This window comes from Vombatus ursinus, unplaced genomic scaffold, assembly GCF_900497805.2.
Source record: "Vombatus ursinus unplaced genomic scaffold, bare-nosed wombat genome assembly UNPS02014786.1, whole genome shotgun sequence".
Taxonomy (NCBI): domain Eukaryota; kingdom Metazoa; phylum Chordata; class Mammalia; order Diprotodontia; family Vombatidae; genus Vombatus; species Vombatus ursinus.
The window spans coordinates 27802444-27819669 of NW_020954564.1; the positions used below are offsets into that span (position 1 = coordinate 27802444).

Below are 17226 nucleotides of genomic sequence, written 5' to 3' on the forward strand. Positions count from 1 at the left end.
AAAGCAACATGAAAAAGTTATTGCAGGTAGTTTCAAATCTCAACTTGGAAAATCATAATATATAATTAACACATATGTTTTGATATATATGGCACCAAACACAAGTAAATGGCCATTGATGATGAAAGAATGTATAATTTTGGCAACATATTCTCTTCATCTCCTTGTTTGTTTTTAATTTGTTCAACAAACATTGCAAACCTACTACGTATAGGTCACTAGTTCTAGGAAATTATCTATAGGTTTTTCGGAAATCTGAACTATTTTATCTACTTGGACATACCTGAATTTCCATTTCTTCATGAGACTCCTGATAAAGTTTGTCCCTGAGCAGAGAATGCAGCAGACTAGCCATCATGGAAGTTGATACAACGTGGGTGATCTTTCTACCAGTTGGACGAACTCCTTTTGCTTGAATGCCAGTGTGCTTCTGATAACCAAACACGTATCTTAAAGATACCAAGTACATCTGTCAGTTCTCAACAAGAGCCATGTGGTGAACATTATCATTCTTAAAAGTAATACACTACCTTAGAAGAGGGTTCTCAATGAGTTTTAACTTCTGTTTCAGCTGTTCTATTTCGGAATACAGTCTTAACCCTTCCGCCATGGAAACATTTTCCAACTCAGTGTCTGAGCCACCATTTGATATACTGCTCCTCAAATTTAAAAACTTCCTATAAACTTCTTCACACTCAGAGAGTAGATTGTGGTAGTCATTAATGAGCCCTGAAGGGACCCGTTCTTCAAGTATGTCATAATGCCTAGAAGTTTAAAAACATAGTTAAAATCACTGCCTTTCAGAGGACTGGATTGGCCTTCCCTAAAGACATAGATAGAAAAAGACTTGTTTTAATATTGCACACCCTCAAATGTATTTTAACGCTAAAGAAAACCTTTGTACACGAAAGACTATCTACCAGAAGGCAGGTGAGGAAGGAAGATCATTTTAAGTTTATTAAGTATTTCTCTAATACTGAAAGTCCATCAGGAAAAAAGGACACTCCTTCACCTTACACTATTAGTAAGTTATAGTTTAAAAAGTAACCTTTCTAGGGGCAGCTAGATGGTGCAGTGGATAGAGCACCGGCCCTGGAATCAGGAGAACCTAAGTTCAAATCCAGCCTCAGACACATAATATTCAATAGCTGTGTGACCCTGGGCAAGACACTTAACCCCATCACCTCACCAGGGAAAAAAAAAATGGAACCTTTCTTTTCTCATTTGTAGAACTGGAAAAATGACTGACAATACATATATGTGAACAAAAGGATGCAAAATAAGAGAAGAACCAAGTCTCAAGAAAAGGGGAAAAAAGGAACTCAATACTTCAAAAATGTGTTTGCCAGAGGTCTAAAATATAAAACAATACCATGATTGTAACACATCAGGAAATTACAAGAAATTCAAGTCTTCTTTTTGCCTTTAAGCAGTACTATGCCTAATTATGCTGAATCTTCATTTAGGAAAATGATTAAACAATTTGGAAAATTTAAACCTTTGGGATTCTAAGTAGAAAATCATCACTAAATTAAAGAAATACTATAAAAGAACAATAGATGGTTTTAGCTGGACAACCCCATAAATGTACTTTATTATACTTATGCTATTTGCTTAGCTACCTACTCAGAAGTATCACAAAGAGAACTAGAAAATTTTACCTCTTTTTAGGTCAACAAGACAATTTATCGATATACACGGGAGTTCAAACTAATGACTTTTAAAGAAGATGCAAAATCATTACCATCTAAAGAAAAAGAATGTCATCAAAACAGTTTCAGGATAATAGTTTTATTATCAGAGTTAGAAAAACCTGGGTTCAAGTACCACTTCTGCCAGATTTTGGCTGTGTGACCCTAGGCAAGTCATTTAACCTCTGTGTCCCAGCCAACTCTAAAATTCTTTAAATTGCAGAGAAAGTACTGATCTGCATTAGTAAATAAAATTCTTCATTAGGCGTTCCCCTATACCCATGAAATCAGAGGTCTGGTTTTAATTTTAAAAAAAAAACCTTATATAAATATCAAATGATATTTTCTGGATAATGAGGAGAAAAAAAATCAGAATCTAAATCCTAAACAAATTAACACCAAATGATGATGAAAACAAATGGTATTTTAAATGAACACAAAATTAACTCATTTCTTTTCAAATAAATGCATCAGATAAATCTTGAAAGGAAAGCATTTTATCTGTATTGATTAATGTATGAATATTTAAAGCCATTATAAAAATCTATTTTACAAAGAGAAATTGGAGAAACAAAACATTAGTTATTCAGTCAAAAGTTTAAAAAGTTGTGAAAAATTAAAGTTAGAATCCAAGAATAGACATCTTAATACTTCTGATACCTAAGACAATCCATCTTTTTAATTCTTTATATTGAATCTCCCAGAATATGGATATCTAATTTGGATGGACGAGGAAAAAAATGATCTGTGTAACTCAGATCGCCAAGCTTTAAAGCATGATGGAATTGGAAATAAAAAATATCTACTGTGTACTGCAAAATCAAGATGGTATAGTTTGGTTTCCTTTGAGTGCTACCTAATTCCAGCTCTACTCTCAACTGAGACTTTCTTAAAGAATGTTCTTATGTATAATTGTATTCAAGACTCATCAAAATCAAAGATTCTTCTCAACTCTTGAAAACAGTTCTTCCTATCTGCTTTATTATCTGCTGGTGCTCTGTAAAACGTGTGTAATTCATTTGTTGTTGTCTAGCCATATAAGACTGTCAAATCTGAATATATTTTTAAAAGTACAGATGAAATTCTCCAGGTACAAATAGCATTCAACTATCATTATATTTCATTTTAGTTAAAATAAATAATTATTCTTTAAGAGAAATTATATTATGCCTCAAGAATTGTCTGGCTGACTACAATTTTGGCACTTTATTGCCAAGCATACATCTTAGAAAATAAGAGGGAAAGGATATAATAAAAATCCCAGCTGATTTGTGAAAAAAATGAAATTATACATTACAATAAGCCTAAAAGAACTATTACTAAAGTCTGTCTCTTATATTTCTTTTTTTATTGTTTTGGGGATTTTTGGCTAATAAGATCAACAGGCCCTTCCTTGGGCAATTAAGGCTCTATTAAACACCAAAATTGACAGGGTTAGTGTATTGACATTTACAACCAAATCACCTTCCATAGAAAAAGTCACCTTAAACAATATTTTCTGGAGTACAAGTCCTAGTTTTATTCACATTTCAACACTGTCTACTGTCACCCTTCCCGAGAGCAAGAAAAGTTATCTGGTTTTGTAGCACCATCTAGTGGAAAGCCCAAAGTCATCCACTACCTGAGACTAGCAATCCTAAAGTAGCGCAGAACAATCTATTTAATGAAAAATTCGTTTTAGACCTTTAAGAAAATAATTTGAGGGGGGGGTCAGTTGTATAGAAAAATAGTCGTAAGTAATCCCAAACTTTGTTAATTCACACCTTCCTTTATCTTAATGTTTTAGAATTCAATAATAGATCATAAAACAATAACAAGATATGTTTATCTTTGAATAATCTATGAATAATAGCTAGCATTTCCATAATACTTTAAGGTTTGCAAAATACTTTACAAATATTATTTTATCCTGACAACAAGCCAGAGAGGCAGGTGCTATGTTATCCACATTTTACAGCTGAGGAAAGAATGAAGACATATAGAGGTTAGGTTATTTCGTCAAAAGTCTGAGGATGAGATGATTTGAACAAGTTTCCCTTAAAAAAGCGTTTGCAAAGCAAATCGAGCAAATGGTATAATTGGGGCATTATTTAGCCTACTTAATAAAATAATATTTAAGCATTTGTAAGCCCACATTCAAAACCAGTGTTAATTGGTTATTAATTGTATAATACTAATTCTTAGTCATTTTAACAAATCCAAGGATTTCTACTTCATAAATTATCCTGACAATATTTTGTTAGCCTAGTTTGTGTTACCATTTGAATTTAGACTAAATATACATTTATTGACAAATATTCTATAATTCAGGTAAATTTTGCTATTTTTCAGTATGACTGTTAACCTAAATCTGTTGTAGATTTAGCTATATAGAGAGCTTCCTTTCCCCTGGGGTTGACTCTTGATTCTCCAGACTTTCTCCCACACATCACAGTAGACTTCTCACCCAGAAGCTTACTCCCCTCCCTGTGGCTCCTTCCTCCAATGAGTTACTTCTAGAATCTCCATTTTAAGGGCAGTGACCAAGCCAGTTGTCTTCCTTCCTCTCCATGCCCCACTTCTGATTCTCTCTATCATGCCACAACGGCCTCCTCACCCTGGAAGTTCACTAGACTCTGACCATCTCACTCTAGAAATTCACTGTCCCTGCGGCCCCTTTCCCTTATTTGATGGTTACTCCAAGAATTACAATCTAAAGCAAAGTGCCCAGGCTAGTCATATCTTCATTCCTCTCCAGACTCTACCTACCCCTGACTCTATGAACCTTCTCTACCTTGGGCACCTTCTCCCTGTCTTTCCTTTTCAGATTCCTTTTATGTTGTCTTCCTCCATTATAATGTAAACTCCTGGAAGACAGTTTCTATGTCTCTTTTTGTTTGTATTTGCATTTTCAGAGCTCAGCACAGAGCCTGGTATACAGTACAGCTTAATCAGTGCTTATGACTTGACTTATAATGGGGATTCCTTTGGTGTAGGTATTGGAACTAGAAAGACACTGAGGTTACTTCCAATTCTCAAATTCTGTGATTAATAAATTTTTTTTCATCACCTTGAATTTTTTTTAAAGAGTGAGATTCATAGGAGTACAGATTCAGAATTAGAAGAGACCTGAGCAATCTCTCATTGTGCATATAGGAAACTGAGGCACAGAGAGGTTATGTGACTTGCCTTAGGCCTCCCATCAAGTAAATGGCAGAACCAGAGTTTGACCTCAGGCATTCAAACTCCAAACCAGCACCCCTTCCACTGAATGACATTGCTTAGATAAATTTTTTTGGTGACATGAGTTTTTTTCAGTTTAATATAATTTCTTAAACTTATGTAAGCTCTGAATCAAGGACCCACTCCCACCACTTTACCAGGTGGTACTCTCAAGTGACTAGCAGGCAGGTTTGGCCTTGGCAAATGATCCTATTTCTGTAGGAGCCCTAGTTTTATACAATTTAATAAAAATAAAATCTAGCTAAAAGCACTTATCACCATTGCAGGCACAGTGAAATAAGCCACCTTGAAAACAGTTGACATATACTTACAAACGCAATCGAGGTTCAACACATCTGACAAAATAATTATATTCATCCTCCTCCTCTTCATCCCAACTTCTCCAAATATTCTGGTAGAAAAACCTAAAAAAAATACATACACACAAATGTATGTATACATATATATACATATATATATACACATTAAAAATTCAGTCATTAGCTCAGAATATAAAAATTTCTTCAGAACAAAAACTGACCTTGCAAATAAATCAAAGCAGTTATGTCAGCTACAGGAGTATCTCAAACAATATAAAACATTCCCTCATCTCCTAATAAAAATTCAGAATCATGTTTTTCCAGAATCCCTGATTTTTTCAGTTTCTTTTTTTCCCCAAAAACAAATATTAATAAGCATCTACAATAAACAAGACACTATAATAAATACAAAGAGCATTATGGTATGGTTCTTTCCCTCAAGGAAACAATTAACTAGAGCGGCTAGGTGGTGCAATACATAGTGCCCCAGACCTGAAGTCAGGAAGACTCATCTTCCTGAGTTTAAATCTGACCTCAGACATTTACTAGCTGTGTGACCCTGGGCAATTCACTTAACTATATTTGCCTTAGTTTCTTCATCTGTAAAATGAGCTGGAGAAGAAAATGGCAAATCATTTCAGTATCTTTGACAAAAAGACTCCTAACAAGGTCACCAAGAGTCAGACACAACTGAAAACAACTGAACAATTAACCACTTGGGGAGGCAGAACATAGATATGCAAGAAAAGTTAAAACAAGACAACACTGCAATTAGCCCCTGGTTGTCAAATGCTTAGTATTACAGTAAGTATTATCAACTCAAAATTGGGATGACTGTGGGCTTAAAGACTGAATTCATGAGTTCACTGGCATAGGGAACTCCTGAATAAGGAAATTCCTACCAATAAAAGTTGGTACCTCCTCTGCAACTTACAATCTTAGAGAGTTGCCTAGAACAATAAGAGGTCAATAAATGACTGGCCCAAGGTCACACAGCCAGTATGTGTCACAAGCAGGACTGGAAATCAGGTCTTCATGGTTACAAGGACAGTTCTATATCCCCTACCATATGCTTATGTATGTATATGACATATATATACACATGGATATACATGTGTGCATCTATATGTGCATAGATTCACATGTTCTACATCAGAAAAAATCCTAAATTTTCCCTTTAGATATACTGTACACATTAATTTTCAGAAGATTCATAACCAGGAAATTCTAAATGCCAGATTTGTGTCATCTTAATGGAAATTAATTAATTATTACATGGTCTGGTCAAAGAAATGAGGTGCCTGATTAACAATATCTTGTTATATCTAAAAACCTAAACAAGTGAACAACAGCTCATGAAAGAAAATTATAATGCCCCTAAATATCCTGAATAACTTAATGTATACTAACTTCTCCTTGTGTAAAATTATGACAAAGAAAAATCTTGAAATAGTTATATAACTTTCCCCAAAAAGTTCATCTTATAACTAAAACCTTATTGGTAAAGCAAACACGAATATTTGATTGGATTCTTCTAACTTGCTTTTAAGAGACTCACAAATCCAAAGAGTTTCTCCATTATTCATAATTTCCTTAAAATACAAGCAGTTTTCCTTTACCTCAAACTACTTCCATTATTTAATAGAAATTCTGGTAGCACCAGGATGACTACTTCACTTTTCTAATCATGCTGAACACAGTTCTTTGGACATGGAGAGGCGATATATGTTACAGTGAAAAGAGCAAGGGAGTTAGAATAACAAGACCCAGCTTTCCCACATAGCAGCCACAGGATCTTGAATAAGTCAGGGAGGATCAACCGAGATGAGATAAGAAAATATGAGGTACAGTATTTTGTAACCATAAAGTGCTACCAAAAAAATTAACATACTTAGCACTGAATCACTGACAGTATTTTGTACTAAATGCTTTTGTACTCTGTCAGAAATGTTACTTACAATCTGGGGCTAAAGAAGATGAAGAAGAGGAAGACTTTCAATCTATAAAACCTGGACCCAATTCTTAAAGTATAATAATGGAAATGGGTAGTTTATTAATCACATGGGGACTATCTTCCATTTTCTAGATAAAAATTAAGAAGGAAAAGCAACGTATCCTATCCTTGAATGACCAAATTAAGACTTTTTTTTAAAATTTAAGCCTTTTTTAATGAAATGGAACATCCAATCACTCTCCTGAATTAATCTGTTAAAGATACAAAAACTTCATCTGTACAAAATAAATGAGATTTGAGATGTAAGTGATGCTATTTTACAGTTTTTTAAAAACTCAGAAAAACACAAGTCAATACAAATAAGTTCTGGTACTGTTTTAATCTCGTTTAAAGTACAAAAATAAGTTAACAGTAACCATACAAAGCTGAAATCAATTATGCCAAAAAGTACTGGTCAAAACTGAATTTCCCCTGAAAAACTACAGGATGGAGCAGAGGATTTTTTTTTAATCAACATTAGCCCAGAAACTGGTAAAAAAGAAAATGTAAGACACCTGGAAAAATCAGGGCAAGTTTTCTAGCACATGTCATTCTCTATCACCTTGTTAAAAGTCAGTTCCTCAGTCTTGGGACTCTCTCAGAACATATAATATTTATTTTCCCTTAAATTCACAGACATTGCCCATAAGCCTCAGCTTTCCAGAACCTTAAAAATTCTCTAACAACAATTTCCAAATAACCCAGCTCCTACAAAAATTCACCACACTAAATAAAAGTCCTTTCTATAATTGTTTTATTTTTTAATATTACTGCTTCTGCAAGCATACATTTAAAGAAAAACCTCTGCCTTTAAGCATTTTAAAATAAAGACATAATAACTGGTCTGACAGCTTAGTTTTTGGGTCTTCGCTACTGCAATTCCATCCAACATTTCTGGGTATAAGATCACTTTTATACATTTCTCTTCTTACCTGACATGTTCAACTGCAAGTGCTGTCTGGTCAAACTCGCCTGAATCATCAAACACCACCCACAGTTCTTGAAGAGGCAACTGATTTTCTTTCAGTTCCAACAGTTCTTTCATGCATTCCAAAGTAAAGGTACTAACTCGAGATTCGCAAAGGTAAGGGTGAGTAAGCTTCACTTCTGCTTTCAGAGACGAAAAATCCACATTTGTGACCTGAAATTTAAAATAATATGACAATGTGGTAAGATGGCATTCTTATCAAGTGTACAAGTAACACTAAGCTAGGGAGGACAGCTAAATGCACTAGAGGATAGAGTAAGGATCTCAAAAGATCAGTCTAAGAGGCAGCTAGGTGGCGCAGTGGATAGAGCACTGGCGCTGGAGTCAGGAGGACCTGAGTTCAAATTCAGTCTCAGACCAGACACTTGACACTTACTAGCTGGGTGACCCTGGGCAAGTCACTTAACCCCAATTGCCTCACCAAAAAAAAGATTCTTTGGAAAAGTGTGTAGGTAGGTTTTCCGTTTCATTTTAAGACATAAAAGATTACTGAAAATTTAGTAACTCAGAGGTGAAAAATACTATTTTTAATCTGAGTCAAAAAATACATAAACTTGAACATATATAAAGAGGAGTAAACTCCTTATTGATTTCCCTTCCTCAAGTCTCTCCTCTCCCCAATCCATTCTCCACAAATGCCAAAACAATTTTCCTAAAGTGCAGGTCTGACCACGTTATTCCTTTACTCAATAAACTCCACTGGTTCCCTATTACCTCTAGATGCAATAAAAACTCCTCCATTTATTAGCAGTTACAACCTTTCAAAACTCAGCCTCGACTTACCTTTCCAATCTTATTACAAAACATTCCCTTCACACAAGCTATGGTCCAGCCAAATTGATCTTCTCACTGTTCTTCAAAAAATACACTCCATCCTCCATTTCTCTTCCAACTTTTGTACAGCTAGTCAGCTATACAGCTGATGATCCCCCACACCTTGATGCACTCCCTAACCTCTGCCCTCACAGTCCTTCAAAAACTTAGCAAAAGCACCACCTTCTACATGAAGAGTTTCCTTATCCCCATCTGCTATAACCCCTACCCTCCAAAAAAATGTTCCTTGTATTTACTTTTTATATATTTTGCAAATACTTATACACACTCTCCCCCTCAAAAAAAAAAAAAGATAGTAAGTTCCTTGGAGACATGAAATGTTTCATTTCTGTCTTTGTATCCTCAGCACCTAGTACAGATCCTGGAGTGTGGATATGGAATGTTATTAATAAATGATTGTTGATCACCTGAAAATGCCTCAAACTATAGTTCCAAATAATCTTAGAAACCTAACTTTATCTGCCTTCCTATCAAATACAGTCCACAGTTGAATTTTCATACAAATTATTTGAGTTTTGTAGTTTAATGTAGTATTTAGAGTTTTACTTTAAATTGAGTAAGAAAATTCGGATGCAGCCTATTATCAACAATGAAATACATATCAGGTGCAGCATGAACAGTACCATCAAGACCAAAAAGGAGGTAAGTCAGTTATGCAGCAAAGGGGGGAGATAATAGACCAAGAATTAGGGATCACAGGATAACTGATTTAGAGCTGGAGGGCATGGCTAAGGAGGTTAAGTGACTTAGCCAAGGTCACACAGGAAATAAAATGGCAGAAGTAGGATTAGAATCCAAGTCTTCCAACTCCAGATCTATCACTTCTGCACTGTGCCACCAAGCTGCCAGTACAGCGAAAAAAGAGGACTGGATTTGGAATCAGAAGACCTGGCTTCAAATCATGGCTCTGCAGACCACTTGGATGGCCTAGAGCAACTTGCTTTGATTCTCCTGGCCTCAGCTGCCTCATTTGCAAAATAAGAGGTTTGACACCGGTGGTCTTTAAGGTCCATTTCAACTCTCAATCTATGATTCTATGAATTGCATGGCTACCCATTAACTATTAAAAGAACTAGAAGAAGGCCTCCCATATGTTGAATAGATACACTATGGAGGACTTACAGAAAGCGAAGGACAAGAATAAAAAAATGAGAAGGTATGGATAAGTATTTGATTTGTACCAATGAGACTACTCACACCAATGAGAATACTAATCCATTGAAGCATTAAAGAAAGACCAGATGAAAATCATCTCTAAAATATATAGTCAGGCAAGTTGTAACATAATTAGTGTATTACTTAAAGAACACAGAACAGACCAAAGTTAGGCTAAGACTCTAAAGTTAAATCACAAATATCTACATTTGACTTCAAAAATGTAGGCATCTTCCTAAATTCAAAAGTTTACTGTGAATGTCATCCCTTTTAATACTGCAGAATTTCAACAGGAAGAATGTATTTAAGAATGTCACAATTCTATTGCCTGACAGTTCTATACCAATAATCAAAGGGTTTTTAAGACCCTTGAAGTCTTCTGAAACTTTCAAATTTCATGGAAAGCAACCTCTTTAGTACCAAGGGGTAAAGGAAAAAATTACATTGAGAGAACATGGCAAAGTAATAATTATCCGAGAAAAATCTTGTTAGTTTTTTTTTCACACCAAATACAATTCTTCAACTTATGGCTATTTTTCTGAATGATCTTCCTTTAAAAATTCTCATCTAAAGGACAGTTTTGAAAGTAACAAGTGGAATTTATTGCAAACTTTTGAAAAATAAAAAGTAAGCAGTGTGACATGGAGATTCATAGTCTCATATAGAATTCTCCATTTTGTGTTTTTTGTTTTACTCTTTTTTGTGTTCTTTGTGGAAATGCTCTTTTTGTGTTGAATTTCAGAATTTAAAAAAATCAAATTTTGAAAATAAATACATACCCTTATCTATCTAGAATCTTTTTTCACTGCATGGAAGGAAATGACGCCAATATAGCCCTACTTCAATGCATCATCATGGTACAGGGATAACTTCAAGTTTTTGAAAGTTGTTTTTAGGGCACAAGCACTTAAAGTTCTATCAAGCTGAAACTGCTACAGATATTGGCCCGGGAACAAACTATCATTCGAGCACCAGCACAGTTAAGATGAGAGGCGTTCACCACCAGAGGATCCCAATCACCAATTAATTACAATTTTGGGGGCCAAAGTAACCCATAAAATTCTCTATTACAATTCTGAGGCAGCACCACACTGATGTAATCATGAATCTTTTAAGGTAAATAATTCATTGATTAATAACATGGGTAGAATAGATACTCCACTTTAAAGTCAATCTGTACCAAAATGTCATCAGACAACAGAAAGTATCCTCACTCCCATGTGAACTGAGTAAGAAAAAATAAAGATGTCTTGATCAAATATGAAATATTTTTTAAAATATTGATCTCAAAGATTAAAAAATTATTCCAGAAGATTCTCAAAGAACTATCCTAATAAAAATTTCTAAGTGTGAACTTCATTCCAAATTAATACAGAAATCCAGAGTTAAGATCAAAAAATCACAAGTGACATCTATGATTCACTGTCTTATACATAAGAACTGCAGTAAATGACACTGTTTCTGAAAGAGTTGTAGTATAGTTACTTGTATTCACACTTGTCGGTTTAACATTACAGTTTAGCAGGGTTTTTTGTGGTCCAGTTAACAAACACTGAGAAAATTCACAGCTGTAATTAGAGTGCAAATTTAATGGGAAAGACCCAGTCAGTTGAAAAATAAGATTGTTTTACTTCCTGCAATGGGGCACATTACCAAGAGATTAACCACATAACTACAGATTTGTTAAGCAAAAAATGGACTGTCTTGTATTGTCTATTTGGTTTGAGCTATTTAATGTGCTACAATTAAGGCTACAAAAAATTAATTGAAACTGCTGTTGACTTTATAACTAGACCTTCTTTTTCAAATGAGTTCAGAATACTTACACTTCACAGATCTATAGTCAACTTCCCCTTATCAGGAGGACATTGAAACTTAAACTACTGAGATTCCCAAATAGCTTTCCTTCAGTTGCTTTTCAAATTTACTTGAATGCTTTATCCACCATGGCAATTAGATGTGGAAAACATGCTATTTTCAATCAGCTCATAAACTTTAATTAAAAATAAGTACTTTGGCTATAACAGTCTGAAGTAAAGTGCTTTTAGCTAGAGACAAATGTCTTAACAACTGAATTAAATTTACCTCAACCAGCACCTCGAACACATTAGTGCGCCAGATTGCCTGCCATCCAGATGGTTCAAGGACCTTCTCCAAGTACTCAGCTGTGAATTCCCTTACCTCAGAAGCCTTGCAGTCAGCTACAAACAAATTAAATACTTGAAATAAGAATTTATACTACATAAAGCAGAAGGAAGCTACAGTCCACCCAACCATTCCATGTGCATGCTCTATTCTCAATATGACACTACAGTCAGATTGACAAGACTGTTCTCAAATGCATTAACTATAACACATAATTCTTTGTAGTAACTACTCTTTGAAGTAGCAAAAATATTATCATCCTCATATTACAGATGAGGAAACTGAGGTTTAGAGAGTTTGCATTGCTTCCCCAAGGTCCCACAGCCAATGAATGGCAGGCAAAGAAGATTCCATTCCCTATCTCAGAAACAGTGGCTCTATTTACACGGTAATTCCAACAGCAGGTTCTAGGGTACAGCAGGGTAGTAAAAAGATACCATATTCCCACCAAATTACAAAGACATTGAAAATATAAGAAGCAAGAAAGCCCTTCTTACATGCAAAGTGAATACTTACCTAGAATATAATCTTGATAAGCTCTGAATCGCTCATAGAACAAAAGCTGATTTGTTTGGAAAATCTCTGGAAAAGATACATTCCCTTCTGGCACAGACTTTTGCAAAATGGTCCCTGGTTTATCATGACTGCCATAATCACTGAATGTATCTTCATCTTGGAATAAGTCTAAAAGAATAAAAAGAAGAACATTCAACTTCCCAAACACTTCCAATATTTTTCAATTACACAAAAATTAAAACACTTACTCATTAGAACAACAGAGAAGCACAAATGGGCGTTCAGGTATCATAGTTTATTTACCTCTCTCCTTGTCAGATGGGACTATAGTTTATCCAAGCAAGTCTGAAAACATATCAAATTAAAAGTTCTACTTCAACATCCTAAGAGCTTTTTTCAAGTTTAGATGTTTACATCAAAAGATGCTTTCCTGACTTTCCTCCAAAGAATGTATCTCTAATTCTTTACCATGATTTGGCACTTTTCATTTACTCAACATTTTATAGTCATATGGTATTTCCCTCATGACAATACTATAAATTTGCTGGGGAATAGGGAAAAGGGTGATTTATGACTCTTCCTCTCTACAGACTGGCACTGTTAGAGAACTGAGAGGCTCTCTTTTTTTTCTAATACAACTTCAAGCTCACAGTGCTCATTCAATATACAGTGATAAAACAACCTTTATTAGAAAAAGGTTTACTTTCATCTTATGTAGGCTATGGGACTCCTCCTCATTGGAGACCTTAGCACTTTAAAAAAAAATTGTCCAAAAAAACCTCTATTAGCTGGCCCTCAATGATAAGAATATGAATAGTCATATAATTATATCAAACATTTACTATCCATAGTAGTTTCTGTAGCCTACCTCTCTGCTTCTACTCTTAATAGCTGAGGATCAAAGCAAGATTTATCTTTCCATGCTGACTTCCCAAATTTTACCTATCTCCCAAACAGTATTCTATACAGTAACAAATCATATTATAACAGGATCCATTTAATAATGTAGGCCAATGTTTAGAGGCAGCTACATGGCACAGTGGATAGATTGCCGGGCCTGGAATCAGGAAGACTCATCTTCCTGAGTTCAAATGTGGCCTCAGACACTAACTAGCTGTGTGACCTTGGGCAAGTCACTTAACCCTGTTTGCCTCAGTTCCTCATCTGTAGAATGAACTGGAGTAGAAAATGGCAAACCCCTTCAGTATCTGTCAAAACTCCAAATGGGGTAACAAAGTGTCTGACATGACTGAAAACAACTGATCATCATCAATGTTTACGGTTGCAGTTGACAGTTGGATTTAAGATTGACAGGAGTGGTATTACTAAGCATTTCAGAGCTAGTTAATATTAGTATGTACTAAATATTGGTAGCACTCACTTCTCTTAACTCTCACTGCTCCTGCTTTCCTAGACTCTTTCTACTCCAAGTCTTGGGAGTGCCCTGGTGGCCTGCACTTAGCTTTACTTAGCTGCACAGTACAACAATGGAGGCTTACAGTGCAATGGGGACCTATATTTCAGTAATGAAAATACTGACTGGGTTGAAATTAGAGAAGCCGTAAGGTGACAAAATAATAGCAATAACTCACTTATATAGTCCTTAACATTTTACAAAGTACTTTCTTCATAAGAACCGTGTATGAAAAGTAATAACTCAGATTTATATGGAAGGGCTTTCCTCAAAACAATCAATCAAATAAATATTTATTAAGCACCTGCTATGTGCCAGGCACTGTGCTAAGTGCTTGGGATAAAAAAAGAGGCAAAAGATAGTCTCAGCCCTTAAAGAGTTTATAATCTATTTGGGGAGATAACACGCAAATAAATATATACACGCAAGCTATAATTAGGGTAAATAAGAAATAATTAACAGACCAAAGGCACTGGAATTAAAATGGGTTGGGGAAGGCTCACTGTAGAAAAAGTATTTAATTTTCCATTTGACAATGAAGAAAGTTGAGATTTAATTCAACTTAAACATTTATTAATAACTACTAAGGGCACAGTACTGAAGGATACCAAGAGAAAAAGAATACAACCCAACCCTCAAGGAACTTATTTTCTACATGGAGGGGATACAATGTGTACAGAGATACATATCTAAACAGGATAAGATGCAATCAGGGCAAAGGAAAAGGCTGAGGCATAATGAGTAGGAAAAAAAATCTATTCTCAAACTCATAAATTAGTGACTTGCCTATTGTCAACAATTCAACCCAGGTTACAGATGGAAAAGGTCCGAATCCAATCCATTTACATTACAGGTAAAGAAAATGAAGCCCAAAGAAGGAAGGAAATTTGTTCAAAGTCAGAATCAAGACTCTAAACTGAGTCTTCTAATTCCAAATCTACTGCTCTCTCATGAAACTGGGTCCTAGATCACCCTCCATCTTACAGTATAATATTTTAATATTTCAAGGATTCATGACTGTATCAGTGTACTTTCTCAACCAAACCAGGATCAACACAACCCTGCCCCCTTCATGACTTGGGATACTGGAGTGGTAGGGCCAATGCTCACAGGTGCTATCTGTCGGAACTTAGAGCATTAAGTGCTCAAGATTGATTAGCTCCTACCTCCTAGGTCTGTCGTGAGGATAAAATAAGGCAGCTTTTGAAAAGAGCTTTGCAAACCTTGAAGCACTACAAAAATGCTAGCTATTCTTACCGGCAATTAGCTACTGCAATCATTGTCCTCTAATGGTAGAGGTAACTGGCTTTTCAAAGGCTGATTACAAGCATGCTACCCGTTTTAAATCTTTGAGGATTAGTCAGGAATGAACCCTGTCATTCGATTCAATAATCATTCACTAAGCTTGCATTTGCACAAAAACACGATATATTTGTTCCATTTCACTGAAGGGCAGCCATACAGTCCAAACTTTGCCCTCTCTCCTCTCCAGCTGGACAGGTCGGGCACTGCACAGAATCTGAGTCCGAAGGACCTCAGTGAAGTCCGTCCTGAACCTTAACACTAACCACCTCTACAACACCTGGCACACAACCAAAAAGACGACTTTGAAAAGCTCCAGCGTCAGGGAACTCACTACCTTCCGTTGCACCTTTGGACAGCTTGAATAATTAAAGAACTTTTCCTAACATCAAACCTAAATCGGCCCCTTCCTTTGCTCCTACTTCTACCCCTCCCCAAAAGGCAAAAGGCGGGCTAGCTAACAGCTGTACGGCCGCCCCCGCCCCGCCTCTAGTCTTCTTTCTCAAAATAAACCTCCCAGGTTGCTTTCCCCAGGCCGGGCCTCTGGGGGCCCGGGGGACCCCCAAGCCTCCAGGCAGGGAGTCAGCCACAATCCAATCCCCCCCCCTTTTACACACCAGAGAAACGAAATATGGCCCAGAGAGGTCAAGTGACTGCACCAAAGTCACACAGACAGACGGGATTAGAAAACGCGACCCACGCAGATCTCTCCCGGGCGTGTCCGGCCTCCCCAGGACCCTTCCTGCCCCGACGCCGCCAGGCTCCCTCCCGCGGGGCCCCCGGGCCGAGGACGCGCCGCCCCGCAGAGGAGGGAGCCCTGGTCCCGGCCGAGCCTGAGAAAGGAAGCGCCAGGGGAGGACGACAGCCGTGGCCCCTGCCCGCCCGCCAGGCCCACCGCTGCCGCCCTGGGGCCGGGGGGTGCGCACCGTGCTTCACGTCCGCAGGCCCCCCGGGTGACCCGGGCTCCGCAGTCCCCAAGCGCTCAGCCGTCACCAACCCTTCAGCCATTTCAAATTTCCGCGGGCTGCTCCCTGGGACGCCGTGACGTAAACCCGCCGGCCTCTGGTTGGAGAGTAGCCAGAAGCAGAGAGACCCAATCAGAGGAAGGCTTACTTAAGCTCTCCCTTCAGGCGGGCACCGAGCCTGGCCGCTCTTGGCAAATCAAGACCCAATTGTGTCTCCCCCTCCTGGCGGGGAGGCGAGGTTGCAGCCTCAACGGCTGGGCAGTGTCTGTTTCCATCTGCCTGAGGTCATAGATTTCATATTTAGATCTGCAAGTGGTTTTAGAGGCCCTCTAATCCAACCCCTTCGTTTTTTGCAAACTGAGAACCGGGGAGACCGGGTCGCAATTGTTGGCAAATACTTGACAGAGACAGGAATCACGCAAGACTTCAGTCCCGCACTCCCCGCACGGAATCACATGGCTTCCTATTACTCTGTGTATAGTTTGGTTTCACTTTTCTGTGAACACCTTGTATCCTCCTGGAGAGCAGGAACTGTTTCTGGTTTTCTATCTTTGTATCCCCAGAGCCCCCATTGCCTGCCAAGTAATACGCACTTAATAAATTGAATTGGTAAATCTTAAAATACTGTATAAATGTCAGCTTTTTTTTATTTTTTGAGAAGCTGTGTAATGTGGTGACAAGAGAGCTGTACTTGGAATAAAG

At 37.0% G+C, this 17226-nt stretch overlaps 1 protein-coding gene across 1 annotated transcript in view; it reads right to left on the reverse strand.

Annotated features, from left to right (window-relative positions):
- The window catches only part of SHCBP1 (SHC binding and spindle associated 1), a 32832-nt gene extending 16245 nt beyond the window's left edge, over positions 1-16587 (reverse strand). Inside the window, exons 1-7 of the mRNA XM_027867777.1 lie at positions 16486-16587; positions 12844-13011; positions 12268-12383; positions 8138-8346; positions 5225-5317; positions 531-764; positions 284-449 (exon numbers count right to left, since the gene is read on the reverse strand). Coding sequence (XP_027723578.1) covers positions 284-449; positions 531-764; positions 5225-5317; positions 8138-8346; positions 12268-12383; positions 12844-13011; positions 16486-16567 — 1068 coding nt within the window. The 5' untranslated portion in view covers positions 16568-16587. The remainder of the gene's footprint in view (positions 1-283; positions 450-530; positions 765-5224; positions 5318-8137; positions 8347-12267; positions 12384-12843; positions 13012-16485) is intronic.
- Positions 16588-17226: the final 639 nt, after the last annotated feature.